Source organism: Leopardus geoffroyi, chromosome C1 (genome assembly GCF_018350155.1).
Source record: "Leopardus geoffroyi isolate Oge1 chromosome C1, O.geoffroyi_Oge1_pat1.0, whole genome shotgun sequence".
Lineage (NCBI taxonomy): Eukaryota > Metazoa > Chordata > Mammalia > Carnivora > Felidae > Leopardus > Leopardus geoffroyi.
Genome location: NC_059328.1, coordinates 3829018 through 3847540, shown reverse-complemented (window position 1 = coordinate 3847540; position 18523 = coordinate 3829018). Strand labels below are relative to the sequence as shown.

General features: G+C 55.5%; 1 protein-coding gene across 8 annotated transcripts in view; it reads left to right on the top strand.

Annotated features, from left to right (window-relative positions):
* NPHP4 (nephrocystin 4) overlaps window positions 1-18523 on the top strand; it is a 110933-nt gene that overhangs the window by 13745 nt on the left and 78665 nt on the right. For 7 of the 8 annotated variants that reach the window (XM_045475427.1, XM_045475431.1, XM_045475434.1 and 4 more), the window contains 4 exons: window positions 2482-2634; window positions 10424-10596; window positions 11710-11774; window positions 14978-15133. In XM_045475427.1, the coding sequence (XP_045331383.1) occupies window positions 2482-2634; window positions 10424-10596; window positions 11710-11774; window positions 14978-15133 (547 nt within the window). Of the gene's footprint in view, window positions 1-2481; window positions 2635-10423; window positions 10597-11709; window positions 11775-14977; window positions 15134-18523 lie in introns of those variants that run through there. The other variant, XM_045475435.1, reaches the window with a different exon arrangement.

Sequence of the window (18523 nt, the reverse complement as noted above, 5' to 3'; positions counted from 1 at the left end):
TGCTGCAGTTACACAGGGGGACCTTGTTTTGTTTATTTATTTATTTATTTATTTATTTATTATTAAATGTTTGTTTATTTTTGAGAGAGAGAGATAGAGAGCTTGAGCAGGGGAGGGGCAGAGAGAGAGGGAGACACAGAATCAGAAGCAGGCCCCAGGCTCCCAGCTGTCAGCACAGAGCCCTACACGGGTCTCGAACCCATGAACCGCAAGTTCATGAGCTGAAGTCGATGCTTAACTGACTGAGCCCCCCAGGCGCCTCAGGGAATATTCTTATACACATATTTTTATGGGTTTGTCTAAGGGTATCCAGAGGACAAATTCTAGCTATGTTGCTAGAGCAAAGGGTGCATCTGATCAGATTTTCAGTATTGCCAGCTGCCCTCCATGGAGATGGTAACATTTTATATGCCCATGAAAATTGTACAAGAATACCTATCTCCCCCATCCTGTGGCAGAAGTTGTCAAAGTTTTTGATTGTTGCTAACCTGAGAGGTTAGAGGTGGTATATCATTATTTAAAAAAAAAAAAAATTTTTTTTAACATTTATTTATTATTGAGAGACAGAGCATGAGTGGGGGAGGGGCAGAGAGAGAGGGAGACACAGAATCCGCAGCAGGCTCCAGGCTCTGAGCTGTCAGCACAGAGCCCAATGTGGGGCTCAAACACACAGACTGAGAGATCATGACCTGAGCTGAAGTCAGACACTTAACTGACTCAGCCACCCAGGCGCCCCATGGGGGGCCTAGTTTTAAAACCCATGTCACGAGAGGTGCCTGGGTGGCTCAGTCGGTTGAGCGTCTACCTCTTGATTTTGGTTCAGGTCATGTGGGATCGAGCCCCATGTTGGGCTCTGTGCTGACAGTGTGGAGCCTGCTTGGGATTCTCTCTCTCTGTCCCTCCCCCATTCCTGCTTTTGCACCCTTGTGCACGCTCTCTCTCTCTCTCTCTCTCTCTCTCTCTCTCTCTCTCTCAAGTAAACTTAAAAAAAAAAAAAAACAAACCTATGTGGGGTGAGGGCAACACTGAGAAGACCGTTTATTACTGTTCCTAAGAGGCGGGGTATGCCAGGCCACATAGGGCCATGCGGGGTGGCACCAGGGTGTCATGGGGTCTGTCAGGAGGCGGAGCAGCCGGGGAGACCATAGCCAAGAGTCTTCACCTTGGCTTTCATGGGAGGGAAGGCACAAGGCAGGGTGAGCACTTGACCAGGTTTAGGATTGGCGGGTGTGAATCATTTCAGAGGCCTCCTGGAGGCTAGGAGCCAGATAGGGGACCAGGTGGGAGTCTGGACTCTGGATTGGCCGGTTTGCATATCAGAGACGTTCTGGAAGGCAAGTCATTTACTCTGTGTAGGAGTTAGCTGGTCCGGGGGGGGGGGGGGGTGAGTCTCCTGTGGTGAGGCCCCAGGTGCCAGAGCACCAAGAACACAGTGTCAGAAACACTAGTTAACACAGTTGAGTATGGTTGGTGCAGGCTCTCCAGGGTCGCTGAGAACCCCAGCTCTCCTCTGCCCCAGGGCCTTTGGTTTGCTGCTCCTTCTGCCTGGTGTCTCCCCTCCCCTTAGTTCTCAGCTCGAACATCGTCTTTCCTGACCTCCCCTGGCCATCCTGTTAAAATGCACACCCACCGTCTCCCCCACTCTTACTGTTCTTTACATGAGCCCTGTTCCCTGTTGTCTCACTAGTGCCTGGAACAGTGCCTGGCACAGAGTAGATGCGTAGAGTAGGTGCTTAATGAATGTTTGATGAATGAACGAGTGAATGAATGAATGAAAACCATTTCTTGGCTCCAGGGCAGACGATAAGAGCACAAAGGAGAGCCTCACTGTAGGTTGTGTGGCTCTGGGAAGATGGCTTGTGTTTACAGCCCCTGGGTGTTTTCGTCTGTGTTGGCAGCCATGACTTCTCAGTCCTCAGAGATCTGCTTTTCCTTTGCTAATACCACCCCAGAATAATTCTGACAAGTTGAGGATTTAGAGTTTGTGATTATATCGAGAAGGACTCATTTGTTTGCAAATAATAAGGACAACCCCATTCAAAACAGCTTAAGTTAGAGAAAGCTCACACGACAGATAAATCCATAGTTAGGACAAACTTCAGGTGTGGCTTGATCTAGGGTCTCAAGTGCCATAACCTGGGCTTGTTCTCTCTCGGCCCGTGTGGTGTCAGGTGCCTGTGTCTCTTCAGCTGTGGCCTCTTGTGTCTCATTGGCACTGGGTGAGTCTTTTGCCCATGTTGTCTGTACCTTGGGACTTTAGTGCTTGGATTGGCCAGGGGAGGGCCAAGCCCTTTGACGCATAACCCCCCCCCCAACACCCCAAGAGCACTAGCCACGGGAGAGGCAGTTCCCCCAGAGGATATTGACCCCTAAAACCGGTGGATTCTGAGTGCCCCAGTTCTCCCAGGCTGGCCGGTCAGCACGTGTGGCATGGCTCGTGACGTCGGGAAGCCTTCAGGGCCGGCACCTTCTGTCTCGCAGGGAGTGCTGGAGGTGCTGTCGGAGGTGGGCTGCTGTCTGCGCGTGTCCCTCTTTGATGTCACCTACCGACACTTTTTCGGGAGGACGTGGAAGACCGCCGTGAGGCCCGTGGAGCAGCTCTCCAGGCAGCCGTCCAGGATCGTCTTCGATGAGGTGGGCCTTGGCGGCGGGCGGGGCTGCTCTGGGGCCAAGCACACGCCCTGTGCATCTCAGACCCGAGGCACGCGGCGGCCGCAAAGCTGGTCTTAGCCCTGGGGCACTCCATTTCCAGACCCAACCCGTGTGGGAGCCACATGTCCTGGGCAGACGAGAGCGTGTGGCTCTGGTCCAAGCAGTGGGGCAGGGGACACTCGCGGGTCTTGTCACCTTCAAGGAACCCTGGAGTTCGTGGAGCAAAGTTAGGAGATTATCGGTCTCACTGACTCCCCGGTTTTCTCTCACCCTCCTTGTCCCCCTTCTTCTTTCAGTTTGGTTTCCTTCTTTGTCTTCAAGACGGGTGTTTGAGACTTAGCAGGAGGGAAGGCGACTTACCCAGGTGGCAGGGGGCAGAGCCTGGACTGGGACCCACGCCTTCTGTGTCCACACTGGGTGCTTGCGTTGGCACTGCTGATAACGTGATTGGCCCCTGCCCCGCGGGCCGGTGCTTTCTGGCTTTGTCCGGCTGCCCCCAATACAAGCGTGTATTCGGGCCTTGGGCTGGGTGCCAGGGGTGAGGGTGGACGGCACGGTTACGGCACTCACCGCGCAGAAGGGGGTGACGTGCAGAAGCAGGTAACAGAGTCATTGTAAGTTGCGGTGAGCTTCCAAAGGAGGCCAGTACGCTGCTGTCCCGGGGGGACGGGGAGACCTCTGCGGGGAGGGGAAGAAGGAGGGGCTCCCCTGAGTGAATGTTGAAGCCGACGCTGCAGGCAGAGCAGGGTCACCCACGCACCAGCTTCCCGACGCGGCCCGTCTGCTTGATTGGGCTCCTGTGGGGACGTCACAGGTGTGGAGACGGCCGGTGCCCTGTTGACTTGATCCTTCTCGGGTGTCGAGCGGGGCTCAGGGGAGCCTGGTGCTGTAGCCGTAGTGCAGTGAATGGTGAAGCTGGCAGTGACCACAGCCGTCCTTGGAGGCGTCACCGCATGTGACCGCAGCCCGAGTGCCCCTTTGCTGCTGGGGACCGTCCCGGCTCAGTCGTGAAGCTGCGGGGGGCCGGCTGAGCACGCCGCTCCCTGCATTTGGCTGCCACCCAGGGTTCGGGCTGTGGTCGGGGCGCGGATCCATCCGCTGGAGCCCTGCCTTCCCAGGGTAGGAGGGCGCTCATGCCCCCAGAGGTCAGGAAGGTTAAATGAGGCCTTGGGAAAGCATGTGTCCTGGGGACGAAAGATGTGTCTGATATTCAGGTTGTCACACAGCCTATGCAAATGCTACTGAAGAGTGTGGATGGCTGCATCGTATGTGAGCCACGTGTGGGTCTGTGGACAACTCCTTATAGGGCTGTGTCAGCGTGGGCGATGAATGGCCTTCTCGCCCCTGACACGGTTGGAAGAGGTTCGCCAGGAGCAGCGTGGCCCTGGGGTCGTGGATCACCTGGCCGGGCTCAGCCTCCACTGCCATCGGGGGTGGCCTTCGAGGGCCAGGCTGCTCAGATTTCTCTTTGTCGTGTGTCCGGTCAGGCCCACGGAAGCCTGGTTTGTGACATGACCACAGCGAATGATGGAGGCGTGGACGTCAATGAGGAATGGTGGACGTGGGAGTTCACCGTGGGCTGGGCTGTGGGCCGGGCCTTGGCTCACAGCACGTTATGTGATTCCGTCCCCCCAGCCCTCCTCCAGAGGACGGTGTTATATGTCCCTCCTTACAGAGTCATCAGCAGGTCAGGAGGCCGGGAGTGCCCGCTCCCAGGCCCCTTGTGTCACTGGGTGGAGGTGAGCCCTGAAATCAGCGCCTGAGTGCTTTGTAGTCGTGGGTTGGGAACGAGCCCCTCTCTCATGTCCTCCCCTTGGCACCCCTGTCCCTGACCAGTGCCGAGTGGTGGGACTTCCCTGTAGTGGCGGGGTCACGTCCCCCAGGCCACGCTCTGCCCAGAGTGGCTCGGCAATGGTGGCCTACGGAACTGGCCACACCGTAGCAAACAGCCTCCGGAACTGCCCTGCTCCTGCTGGACCTGTCCGGGCTCAGCACTGCTTCCGCCAGAGGCCTCTGCTGCCACAGCGGCCGTGGGATGCGTCAGATGTCACCCGGTCCTGGGCCCTCCACGTCTGCTTAGCCTCCCTCGCTGTTTGTCTCCTGCTGAGTCGGCCATGCGGCGGGGACGGTGCGTTAGTGAGGACACAGTGTTTAAAGTTTCTGGAAAATTCTGCACCCTCCAGTCTTGCAGTTGCTGAAGTGGAGCGTGCAGCAGGGCCAGTGGGTGAGCAGAAGGTTTTTGGGGGGCGGTGATGCCAGAGGAGTTGCTCAGGAAGCGGCTGCTGTCCAGCTGCTATGCCCAAGGCGAGCAGCAGAGGCCAGTGGCGCCCCAGGAACCGGCCGGCCTGCTGTGCCCTTGAGCACAGTCCTCCCGGGCCAGCACTTCCTCTCTGATTCTGATGATCAGAATACGGGAAAATCAGCTCCTTTCGAGTTAGTTAAGGAAAGAATACCCTGTGCGGAGTGTGTGTGTGTGTGTGTGTGCGTGTGCGCGTATACGTGTTTCCATGCACGCGAGCCGTGGAAATGTGGGGCACTCCCGTGGTGGCACCCACAGACAGGAGGCCCTGTACCTTCTGCCCGCGCACCTCTGGAAATAAGTACAACTTGCCCTTTTTAGAGGGGATTCGGAATTTGGCGAAGATCTTTTTCTGGTTTTATTAATTGCTTGTGTTTTCTGGTTTTACCGGTCGGCAGTGGCGTGGGGAGATCTGATTGGAGGTGGGCAGGCCGCCAGTAGCAGGCCCCCATCCTTGGAATCACCATGGCCGTCCAGTCTAAATGTGGATTAAGGAGCGAAGCCCGTGTGCTCCGGGTTTTTACTGAGTCGTCAGTGTCATATGGGTCCCGACTTTATTGCTTGGCAAATAACGTCTTGGAGAAAGACATTGAAGAAAGAAGTCTTGCCTTGAACCTGAGCTGGTATTTCTGTGAGTGATGAATTCCTCAGGCTCAGTCTCCCCCCTCAGGCTTGCCTGCCTCCCCCGCTGAGGCTCAGCCTCCTGACCTCGGGCTCGGCCACCCGGGCGCTGCCTGGCAGAGCCTCTTAGCTCAGAGACCAGAGTTCTGTGCTGTCCTTTGAGACCCTCCTGGTGCAGAGGAATCGCCTTTCACTTCCGCTGAGATGGTTAATAATTTGTTCTACCTCTCAAAAAGTATCTTCTGAGAAATAATCTGGGAAGCCAAAGTACCGTGCGGTTTCTGCATTTTCCTTCTGAGACGTATGTCGTTCTCCTTTAAACTCTCCCCCTAGCAAAGCACATGCAGGCTTTCAGTGACAGCGTCCTGTTTCCTTCTCCTCGTATATTTTTTAAGTTATTTATTTCGAGAGAGAGAGAGCTGGAGAGCTGCAGGGAGAGTGAGAGAGAGAGAGAATCCCAAGCAGGTGCCACACTGTCAGCACGGAGCCTGATGCGGGGCTCGATCCCGTGAACCGTGAGATCGTGACCTGAGCCGAGATCAAGGGTCGAGGTGTCTCTCCTCCTCCTTGTGTTTTATGGGAGTGACCAGACGGGACCGCCACCACACAGACCGGGCTGGCTGCCTCCAGGGCTCCCCTCAGCCCCTGGTGTTGCTACAGGGGTAGGTACACCAGCGGCCTGAGCTCGAGGTACAGCTAGTGGGGTAGCCTCTGCTGCCACGCCAGTGCCCCGAGAGTCCACTCTCACATGGTCCTAATTCGTCAGGCGGTGACAGCCATGTGATTTCCTCTTTAAAAGTGGACACTCTAGGGGTGCCTGAAGTGTGCAACTTCAGCTCAGGTCGTGATCTCCCGGTCTGTGAGTTCGAGCCCCGCCTCGGGCTCTGGGCTGACAGCTCGGAGCCTGGAGCTGCTTCAGATTCTGTGTCTCCCTCTCTCTCTGCCCCTCCCCTGCTCGTGCCATGTCTCTCTCTGTCTTTCAAAAATGAATAAATGTTAAAAAAAATTAAAAAGTGGACACTCTGGCCCTGGGCGTGGGGGTGGTGTAAGGCGGGTGTAGGCTCTCACTTAGTCCTGGGGGGCTTTAGGCCAGGCACCTAGACTCTTGGCTCCGAATTCCCTCGTGTGTGCCTGAGAGAGAACGGTGTGCATCTCGTAAGGCTGCGGGGGTACCAAATACGTTCTCGAGCACGCACCCGGTGAGCAGCGGGCACTCCTCCATACACACTTGGCGCCAGGCCCTGTCCAGGAGCCGCACAGACCACGATGGAGAAGACCGTGTGTCCCCACGCCGGCCGGGGTTGACGCTTACGTTGTCCCTCTGGAGCAGGGCCTCTCAGCCTGGGCGGGCTGACCCCTGGAGCTGGCCCTGTTGTGTGTTGTGTGCTGTGGGTGATGGCGGGCTCTGCCCTGGGTGCACAGAAGCCTCTGACTTTGGAGCTGGAGACTTTGCGTTTCCCAGAGGAGAGTTTTGTGTCACAGAGTCCCCGGGTTTGGGGCACTCGGGCTCATGGTGGGAAGTGCACAGGAAACCATCTGAGCCTCAAGCGGGAGGCCGCAGGAAGTGTTGGTAAGCCATCTGCCTTCCTGAAGATTCTCTGTTAAAGGCTTGTTGGAAAAGAATTGCTCGAAGACACTTGCGATCTCTGCTCCTCTCTTCCCTGGCCTTGCCGCCCAGCCTTCCGCTTGCGACTGAAGCGAGCAGGTCGAGTGGCAGTGCAGTTGGGGACACGTGGCCGCGGCCTCTCCATCACGGCGCGTCATCAGACGCCCCGTTTCAGTTCTGTCATGTGGGTGAGAAATGAGGACCTGGCCCCTGGGCAAAATGGTGCCCATGTTTTGGAAGATGAAGGCGTTAAGACAGGAGCATTTCCATGATTTATTAACCTGTTTACCCCATCAGGGAGGAATCCTGTCAAGTGTAGATGAGTGGGGATGTGACTGGAGTGAACGAGAGCCCCCCTCTTCAGTCCCGAGAGTTCTTCTCTTGCAGGTAATTTGATGGGCTTGACTCAAACTTTTAATCACGCGGTTTTAGTTGACGCACAGGATTTTTCTCTCGCAGCCTGCCGCGTGGTGTTAATTAGACATCCTTACACTGAAGGGCTTATTTGCAGTTTTGGCTCAGCTGAGTGCTGGCGGGAGTGCTGGCGGAGTCCAATCGCGTGCCGCAAGGTGGGAATGGCACCTCGGTACCGGGTGAGCCGGGCCGGCCCCACTTTGCCCTCCTGGGGACGGTCCCCGCAAGGCGACCAGAGGATTAAAGCTTGTTAGAAAACAAAAATCAGGGGCCGTGGGGGCTCAGTTGGTTAAGCGTCCGACTCTGGATTTCTGCTCGGGTCACCATCTCGTGGATTGTGAGTCTGAGCTCTGTGTTGGCTCTGTGCTGATGGTGTGGAGGCTGCTTGGGATTCTCTCTCCCTCTCTCTGCCCCTCGCCTGCTTGAGTGTTCTCTTTCTCTCTCTCAAAATAAATAACTAAGCTAAAAAAAAAACACCAACAAACCCCAAAAACCAAAAATCAGTTGTGTAAATTTGACAATCTAATTTGCTGTATTCACGACTCATGAATGGGGCGGCATCCCATCCGGCAAATAGAAAGGAGCTCCGGGGAGCTGGACAGAGTGCAGGGCTTTCATAGACAGAACAGGGTGGGAAAAAGTCGTTTCTGCAGAGAGAACATTGTTCTTGGGCGAGGTCCCCTTCCTGTGGGGGGAAGGCAGGGGTCAACCAGGTGGTCTGTGTCACCAGCACCGACCAGGGAGTCCCAGGTTGCCAGGTTAAAGGTTATGTGCCCGAGAGGTGGAGACCGCACTAGGTCAGGCGTGGCCTTGTTTGCTGACCGGGGCTCGGCACAGGTGACCCTGGGGTCTGTCGTGTTCTTTCTGAGAAGCTCCACGGCTGCCTTGTGCTCTCACCCGTGGGAGCCTTTTTACTTCCACAGGCTTCCGGTGGGTTCTGCACTGGGTTTGTGTTTTATACCTGCCGAGGCTGGCCTTACCTTTGAGCTCTGAACTTCGGGGTGGGGTCGTGTCTTCAGGTTCCTTAGAGATTCTTCAGCACGGTGCTCTCCCCACACTGAAGACTCTGTAAATGACGTTTGGAAAAGAGCACATGCCCTTCATGGTCAGTAGTGACAGGGTAACACCCTTCAGGCCTCGGGTCACGGTCGGCATGCTGTGCTCCCGGCGGCCAACGCTCCTGGTTGAAGGTGGGGTCTTTGGGGACAGACAGCAGCGGGGCTCTGCTGTCATCGTTTCTGGTCTCAAATCATCGTCTTCGGGGGCAGATGGCAGGGAAGGGCCGCGGCCCTAAATTCGAACTTGGGCCTGATGAACAGCTGGTGCTACTGCTCCAGGCAGAGCAGTGTCAGGGTGACCTCCGAGTGGGGGACCTTCGTGGCTTTGCATCGGAGCATCTGTTTCGCTGCCGAAAGGAGAAGCGGGCGGTGTTGCTAACACGGACGTACCCAGGTATTGATAGGACAGGTGAGATGGTGACAAACCGACGCTGCGGCCGGCCGTTCAAAAACAGTTCTTGAGTCTCGGAAACAGAAACATAATTCTCTCTTGGTCCCACCACCTGTCAGCTGTGAGTGGCCATTATTTCATCATTTTGCCATAAAAGATAATAGAATAACGATTTATATCTCACGGCTGATGTTTTAATGTGTCTCTCTGTTATTCTGGGCTGACAGTCTGTGATTACAGGAAACGTTTTCTCGGTGACACCCTGGTAATGACTCGTTAATGGGGGATTAGTCCACGGTTAAATCACATTGAAGCTGCCCAGCGTGGCCTTGCCTTACCGCTCCCTGGCTGGGGTGGGGGGGTCTATGTGTGCGAGGGGGTGACCTCTCACCCGTCACTCTCCCCCAGTGCGGACGCAGTTCCGGGGACGCTCCCAGTGCAGAGCCACAGCTCAGCACCTCTGTCTAGGTTTGACCTGCGAAGCCCGGCCGCGATCCTGTCCGCATCCTCGGTGCCGACGACGTTTATTAGCTTTAAACAGAGGTGACTGCGCTGGGCTCACGAAATAAAAGAACCACAGAGCCCACAGAGCGAAGGCGTGTTCTCTTCTGTGCCAACGGAGAACGCCACCGTGCAGCCAGGCGCAGAGGCAGGTGGCTCTGACTCCTCTCTGTTGTCTTTCCCTTAAGGCCACCACCAGGACGACCCCCAGGATGGGCGGGGCGGGGCGGGACAGGGCCCAGCTGGGGCTCCGTTTGCATGGGATGGAGCGGAAAGGTGACAGGTGGGAAACCTTTTAAGAGCCACCTGAATACCGTCTACTTGGCTTAGGTCCAAAAACAGTCTTGTAAGAAAATGCTGTCGAGGTGATTTTTGTCGTAAAAAGATGTTAGTTGGGCTCTGAACTGGCGATGATTACATAGCATCTCAAGAAATCTAAGGATCCTGCTTAGTTGAAACAGTTGGTTTGGTGGAACTTCTTAACGGCTGCACAGAAAACGGACTAGGGCCGACGTTGGCAAGCTGGGTTGAAGTTTCAGGCGGTGAGTGTTCTGTGGGACAGGTCGGCAGGCGTGTGTGTTTGCAATGACTGGTTCCCACGAGGTGACGGGGGCGTGAAGTCGCTCCTGCCTTCCTTCAGGTGCGGGGCCTGCGGCACGTTCCGTGGATGGGAGTGGCTGGGAGTGGTTGGGAGCTCCTGGAACAGAACAGCTTCATTCATTCCCGTCCGAATGAAAAGCCGTGATACCAGCTTACGACTCCGACGGAGCTATTCTGCTCCAGCGCCCTAGAAGGAGGTGTGTCCCAGGAGGAGATACGTTTGCGGCATTTTAGGACCTGCAGGCCAGTCCATCACCTACGTTCTGGTTTCTGTTTTGCAGTCCTTGTATTTTCACACGTCCTTAAACCACCCTAACATCGTGGCTGTGGTCGAAGTGGTCACCGAGGGCAGGAGGCCGGATGGCTCCCTCCAGGCTTTGTCATGTGGGTTCGGAATTCTTCGGATCTTCGGCAACAAGCTGGAGTCTCCTACCTCAGCCTCCCAGGACAAGCGGTATCTGTCTCGTTTTCTTTATCCTTGGGATTTTCCAGCCTCACTCTGGGGAGAGTTAACTGCTCATCATCCCCCACACCGAAAGCTTTCCCTTTGTCCACTTGTGTTGTGGTCTGTTCCCAACGGTGTGTACTCTGGGAGGTTTTTGCTTTGGAGTAGCTGGGTTTGCCATTTCTGAGTAAGCCAGGGAGTTGTCCTTTAGATGGGGGTGGGGCCGGCTCTGGCCCTGGGTGTGGGGGTGGTATAAGGCGGGCGCAGGCTCTCGCTTAGTCCTGGGGGGCTTTAGGCCAGGCACCTAGACTCTTGGCTCCGAATTCCCTCGTGTGTGCCTGAGAGAGAACGGTGTGCATCTCGTAAGGCTGCGGGGGTACCAAATACGTTCTCGAGCACTCACCCGGTGAGCAGCGGGCACTCCTCCATACACACTTGGTGCCAGGCCCTGTCCAGGAGCCGCACAGACCACGATGGAGAAGACCGTGTGTCCCCACGCCGGCCGGGGTTGACGCTTACGTTGTCCCTCTGGAGCAGGGCCTCTCAGCGTTGGTGGACTGATGCCTGGGGCTGGATAAGTCTTTGCTGGGGGGCATCCTGTGTGCTGCAGGATCTCTGAGAACATCCCTGGCCTTACCCACTAGATGCCAGAAACCTCCCAGCCTCCTCCCCCCACTTGTGACCATTGGAAATATCTGTGGACGCTACCAAATATCAGGCAGTCTCACCCCTGGTTGAGAACCAGTGGTCTGGATACACAACCATGGCACTTCCTCAGACGTTGTCTTTGCTGGGACATTTCAGAGCGTTATAAATTTCCCTGGTGTAGTTTTCTAGCACCTGGGTGCGTGGGGGCGGGCTGTCCGTGTGCTGGAAGTGTGTGGCCAGGGGCACGGGGGGGTGTGGGGGGCGCCAGGGGCGTGGGTGGCACGGGGGGCTGCTGCTCCGCTTGGCCATCTCTCTTCTCTGCGGAAGGTGTGATTGTCTGGTGTGTAGAAAGCTCTAGTAGGTGTGGGGCGGTTGGTGAGTCGCGTGCTTTCCTTCCGAGACGTGTGGCTGACGTCTGGTGACTGGAAGCAGGACGCGGAGAGTTGACGTGCACCCCTTGGACGTGTCTTGCAGGTTGAAGCTGTACCACGGCACCCCCCGAGCCCTCCTGCACCCGCTTCTCCACGACCCCGTAGAACGTAAGCGACGAGGCGTGGCCCGGCCTGGCCCGCGGTGTTGCCGCGGAAGGTCCTGCCGTCCTCAGCAGCACTGGTTCCCCCTGTAACTCTGAGTGCTCTCTGCCTCAGTCCATCTTGGGATCTTTCTCCGTGTAAACCTATCAGCTTAGCGGATTTATTTAGTGAGTTAGGGCAACACTTCTCACGGGCCTGGAGTTTGGACACAACAGAAGGAACTCTAACGTGCCAGCCTGAGAGGAGGGCATTGCTTCCTGCGGACGTCCCTGGGACAGCAGCCCCAGAGCCCCCTGGCCGCCGGGGCGGCAGCCTTGCCCACCAGACGGGGTAGTTGCTGTCGGTCACCGGCCGCGTGGGCACCAGAGACCTTTCGCCGTGAGGCCCGCTGGTTCCGCTTGGCACGGCACGGCCTTCCAGCTGTGCCTGACCGCAGAGGAGCGTCCCTCGGGGCCTCCCGCCGTCCCCCACGAGGCCCAGCAGCCGTGTGGAGGATGGACAGATGGATGGGGGCGCCTGGCAGAACATCTCCGAGGCCCAGGGTGGGGGTGTGGAGGGGTCAGGTGGTCAGAGGTGGATCCGTTTGGGAGGATGGCTTTTCTTGTCTTAGGCTTGTTGCCAGATTCTGTGACAGGAACTTTGAGCCTGCCCCGTGGCCTGAGTTAAAAATCGAACCAATCCCACGCCTTCCACTGCCCACTGAATCTGGCGAAAATTTCATTACAGAGGAGCAATCGGTCCAAAACTTTATTTTATTTTTTAAAGTATTCAAAAAATTTTTTTAAATGTTTATTTATTTTTGAGACAGAGAGAGACAGAGCGTGAGTGGGGAGGGGGCAGAGGGAGAGGGAGACACAGAATCCGAAGCAGGCTACAGGCTGTGAGCTGTCAGCCCAGAGCCCGACACGGGGCTGGAACTCACGGAATGGGAGATCGTGACCTGAACCGAAGTTGGATGCTTAACCCACTGAGCCACCCAGGCGACCTAAGATATTTTTTTAAAAGTTTACTTATTTTAGAGAGAGGGTGAGAGAGAGAGAGCTCATGTACATCCATGCGTGTGAGCGAGCAGGGGAGGGGCTCTCTCTTGGGAGAGAATCCCAAGCAGCCTCTGTGGTGTCAGTGCAGAGCCCGACTCGGGGCTCTAACTCGCGAGGAACCCTGAGATCATGATGTGAGCTGAAATCAAGAGTTGGATGCCTAACCGGCTGAGCCACTCAGGTGCCCCTGAAACTTAATTTTATTGATAGAAATTGACTTTTAGGTTATTTCTTAATTGAGTCTAATCATTACTTTGCTGGCATTTTGTGTCCTGGAGCACCCTTAGGATCAGGACTTTTTTTTTTTTAATTTAATTTTAAATAGGCTCCATGCCCAACGGTGGGGCTCGAATCATGATCCTGAGATCAAGAGTCACATGCTCCATCGACTGAGCCAGCCGGGCGTCCCAGGATCAGGACCTTTAGACGGATGTGCACAGCCAGCGGCTTGTCCTGGGGCAGCAGTGGAAGGTTGTGTGCTGGGAGCTGAGAGCATGAGGGTCACCTTCTCGCGGGCGTTTCCCGAAATGTACCGATTTCTTGCTCGAATGGACAACACATTCACATGATTGAGAATTAAAACAGCATGAAAAAGTTTTAAAAAGGTCCAGTGAGACCTTACCCCGCTGCTCTGCTCCCTCCCTTGCACCCCTAGGTGTCTCTAGGACCCTCGTGTGGAACATAGGCAAGAGCACGTTTCCGGGCTCTCATTTTTGCCTCCTCTTTTCCCCTTGACAGTTTGCCTTAGTGAAGTCTTCCTGTTGGTGCCTGGAGCGCCCCCCATTCTTCCTACGGCCGCGTGCTGTCGTTGAGGTCGCGATCCGTGCTTTACTGAGTGGTCCTGCGAGCCAACCTTGGGGGACCCAGGGGACAGAGTTTGGGAACGTTACTGGTGTGGACAGCTGCCGTTTTGCACGCGTGCCCGCACAGCTGGGGGTTGAACTCCCGGAAGCCGGGGTGCTGGGTCTGAGGACTAGTTTGTAACATTTCTCCTGATTTCCCTCCACGGAGGCCCGGCCAGCGTCTTTCCAACCAGCCATACGGAGAGTGCCTTTCAGGGCATTTAAATCTTAAAGTAGGCAGCAGACCCTGTGGTGGTTAGGTATTAAATATATAGTTTTCGTTCATTTCGTTTTCTAACGAATGCAGTAGGTCATATTTAGCTCATTTCTTATGAAATTGTGTAGCACGTTGTAGTAGGTGCTTAGGCTCCTGTCAGTGGAATAAATCAAGTCCCAGCAAGACTTTTTTGGGGGGCTGTGTAGAGGGGCTGTCTCTGGTCCGTCTCAACTCCAGGGCCCTGTGGTTCTGGGCGCTGCCCTTCCTTGAACCTCAGTTTCTGTTGATGCTGTTCCCTCCATCTTCCCGAGCTCTGTGTCCGAACCCTTTTTAGCCGTCGCTTTCTCCAGGATGCTCTCCCTCTTCACTTTCCCTGGTCCGCTATCTGCTGTCCACACCTACCTGGGGTTCAGTCCCGTTCTCCCTTGTGCTGCGGATATCGCGGTGTTTGTGTCTTGGTCTGTCCTTGAGGGCTGGGCTCTATCTCAGAGGCTGCTGCTCCCAGGTCCCAGTCCTGCTGCTCCGTGGGCTTGATGATGCAGGTGCTGAGTGGGGAAGGGAGGCAGGCTGGGGCCCAGGGTGCCTTCTAGACCCCTGGTGATAATGGGGACCGGGCGGTTTCTGGACTTCATGACTCGGGGGGGGGGGAGGGGTGAGCAGGAGGGATTTTGTTGTGTTGCATTAAAAACGAGTATCTGGGAGGGCGCCTGAGTGGCCCAGTCGGTTAAGCGTCCAACTTCCGCTCAGGTCATGATCTCACGGTTCGTAAGTTCGAGCCCCACATCGGGCTCTCTGCTGTCAGCACAGAGCCCGCTTCTGATCCTCTGACCCCCTTTTCTGCCTGCTTGTGGCATGCATGGTCTTTCTCAGAAATAAACAAACATTTAAAAAAAAAAAATAAAAAGCAGGTGTGTGTGTTTGTAGTTTCACCAGAGAGTTCTTAAGGATCAATTCTTTTTGCTTTTTAGGCTGAACAGAGCATTTCCCCTGCCTTTGTGGAAAAATGCGTTTCCTGCTTGCGGTGTTTCTTTCTTAGATGCTCAGTTTATCGACTGGTTTGACCCAAAGGGCCTTTGGTCACAGCTGTCACATGGGTGTTTTCTCCCCCAGAAAACAAGCATATGACCCTCATGGAGAGCTGCAGCCTGCAGTACATGCTGAGGCCACACCCGCTGCTGGAGCCTGTGTTCCATCTTCTTCCCGAGAACCTTCTGGTGTCTGGTCTGCAGCACATTCCTGGCCTCCTTCCCGCTCCCGGAGAAAAGGGTAAGGGCGGCTCGTCTCTCTCCATTTGGTGTGTCTGTGTTATTGACGGCCGATGGCTAGACCTCATAGGAATTGGGCTCTACAGAGGGGTCTGGGTGTGGCTAGGCACCCTCAGCAAGCGGCCTGGTAGAGGTGGTGGTGGGAGAGGGAAGGGGGGAGGGGGGGAGGGGGAGGTGGTGATGTGGGGCGAGGGGGAAGGACAGGGAGGGGAGGGAGAGAGGGGAGGGGAAGGAGGGGATGAGAGGGAGGAGGAGGGAGGGGCAATGCCCTGTCTGCCTGTCATCCCTTCTGAGCCGTGTCTCGTGTCCCTCAAATCACTTCTGTTTTCTTTCCTGGGGAAACGCTTTCGTAAGACAGGTAGTTCACATCTTTATGACCAAGGTCAGGAAAACCACTTGCTAGATCTCTCGGCCTTCCTGGACGCCCCTGTCCGTGGCTCGATTATTAATTACTTTTAAATTGTGGTGAAATAGGGGCGCCTGGGTGGCACAGTCGGTTAAGCGTCCGACTTCAGCCAGGTCACGATCTCGCGGTCCGTGAGTTCGAGCCCCGCGTCGGGCTCTGGGCTGATGGCTCAGAGCCTGGAGCCTGTTTCCGATTCTGTGTCTCCCTCTCTTTCTGCCCCTCCCCCGTTCATGCTCTGTCTCTGTCCCAAAAATAAAAATAAGCGTTGGAAAAAAAAAAAAAATTGTGGTGAAATAGACACGACACAGAACTTACTATTCTGACCCTCTTCAAGGGTGCAGTTCGGTAGCGTTAAGCACATTCTCGTGGTTGTGCAGCTGCCACCACCACCATCCACATCCAGAACCTTCTCATCGGCCCAACCTGAGGCCCTGTCCCCACTAAATACACACTCCCCATATCCCCTCCCCTAGCCCCTGGCCACCACCGTTCTTTCTGTCCCTGAATTTGACTCCTCTAAGGTCTTCCTAGAAGTGGAATCATCAGGATTCCACTTCTGTGACCAGCTTATTTCGCTTGGCATCGTGTCCTCAAGGGTCATCGTGTTGAATCACATTTTGGGATTTCCTTCCCTTTTTAAGGCTGAATAAAATTCCATTGCATGGATGGACCATGTTGTGTTCGTCCGTTTACCTTTGGACGGACACCTGGGTCGTTCCGCCTTTTGGCTGTTGTGCCTAATGCTGTTATGAACGTGGTGTGCAGTGGCGTGGTAATCTTTGAACACTGAAATCCGCGTGGAAGCCTCAGGACTCCTGTCTTGGCGTGATTTAGAAGTAGGTTCTCCAGCGGTGGATTTGGGACAACCCCTTCATGCCTCGGAGATCACGGCAGAGATGTGCTCTGCTCTGGGGTCCCGCTGACGGGCCTTGACCTGGGCCTCATGCTCCTTCTGGGTACTTCCAGGGGCTTTTAGTCCGGCTGCGTGAGGAATCCAGGAGAAGGGACCACCCCAGTTCTTTCCCGCCCGCACGGCAGAACCTCTTGTCCTGGGTGGTCTGGCTCCTTGTTCTGGCCCAGGGAGAGCAGGATGGCGCGTGAGTGTGAGTTGTGATGTACCGAGTTTTGACTTAGAACGGCGACTCTCAAGAACCCAAAGAAAAGGTGTAGTTCAGCTCCAGTATGAGAATGTTTCCAGTAATGGTGTCCCTGCACGTGGCTTGGTGTTCTGGTCCGTGCTGGGATGCAGACGTTGTTATCTGAGTTCACGAGTTTCTTGGATGGGTCCGTGAGGGTCATCTCATCACGAGGTCACTGTTTTTCCTAAGAAGAGATAACGATGCATGAAAAATGATAAATTAACTATGAATAGAAGCAAGTCCTAGGACTGGTCCCGGCTTTGGGTCTGCCGTGGCTCACTGAGCTTCAACCCCCCCACCCCCCAGCCCCATATGGGAAGTCTTACCGCCCTCTGTAATCCTCTTGTGTCCCCTCGAGAGGGAGGAGGGGACAGACAGGAGACAGAGAAAATGCCGCAGGGTCTCTGCTGTCGAGATTGAAAGCAATGTGACAACCTGCATCTGGCTCGGAGACCTTGGCCCCGTCGGTCACGGAGGGCCCTGTAAGTGCCGCTGTGCCGTGTGCTGATGTCAAGAACCTAGGTGCACACCTGCCGTAGAGTCCCTTACGGAAGTCTTAACCCGACCTGGGGTTCTGGGAAAGCAGCCTTTCGTTGGGGCCCGAGGTGGCTCCATCCCTTTGAGACTCGCCAGCGGGTGTCAGCAGAGCTGCAGGGAAAACCTGGCAATACCCACAGCTCATCGGGGGCCTGTGTCTGTGTCACTACGGCTGGGGCAAGAGGGCAGCTCCGATGGCCCCGGGTGTGTTCTCAGTATCTCGTGGCAGTCCGAGGGGTCGGGGGGCCGCTACAGAGTCCTCCAAGGTCGTGTCTTCTGAAGGGATCTGAACCCCAGTGGCTTCCCGTTTGCCCCCTTCGTCTGGGCAGCCAGCTGGTCACTGGGGCGCTTACCGGATGCAGGCGGTGCCTGTGAAATTGCAAAACTGATGACAGTTTAGGTTGTTGTTTTCTTAAAAATTTATTTATTTTGAGAGAGAGAGAGAGCGCTTGTACACAAGCAAGTGAGGGAGGGACAGAGAGAGAGAGAGAGAGAGAGAGAGAGAGTCCTAAGCAGTCTCCACGCTGTCAGCACAGAGCCCAATCTCGAGCCACAGGGCTCGATCTCATGACCCTGAGGCCATGACCTGACCCGAGATCGAGAGTCCGATGCTTACCCAACTGAGCCCCCTGGGCGCCTCTGTGTCGTATTTAAAAACCAATGACCAGGATGGGGTGCCTGGGTGGCTCAGTCGGTGGAGTGTCCAACTTCGGCTCAGGTCATGATCTCCCGGTCTGTGAGTTCGAGCCCCGCGTCGGGCTCTGTGCTGACAGCTCGGAGCCTGGAGCCTGCTTCAGATTCTGTGTCTCTCTCTGCCCCTCCCCTGCTCGTGCTCTGTGTCTCTCTCTCTCTGTCAAAAATAAATAAACATTAAAAAAATTAAAAAAAAATAAAAACCAGTGACCAGGGACTGTGGAGTGGAGCCTGAATATGCTTGGGTGGGCAGGCAGGCAGGCACATTCCCCCTTCTCGGGGAGAAAGGACCAGAATGCAGCTTCTCACCAAGGCCCCCGGTGACCACCTGAGACTCTGAGAAAGGAAACCCGTTGTGCTCAGCCTTCGCCTCACATGCAGGATGCCAGGTTGAAAATCTAGCTCACGGCCTTGCGGCCCTCAGCTTGCGTCCTGACAGCGGTTGCGGTCTGTGTTATAAATCCTGCCCAGGGTCTTCCGGGCTTTTGTGACTCCGTCTCGGAAAAGGGTTTCTTTGCTGGGTGACGTTTTATCGCCCTGGGACCGGCTTCCGTGGTGGAATTCACGTGCAGTTTGCAGCGGGTCTGACTTTATTTTGCTGTCATGGGGGGACGTG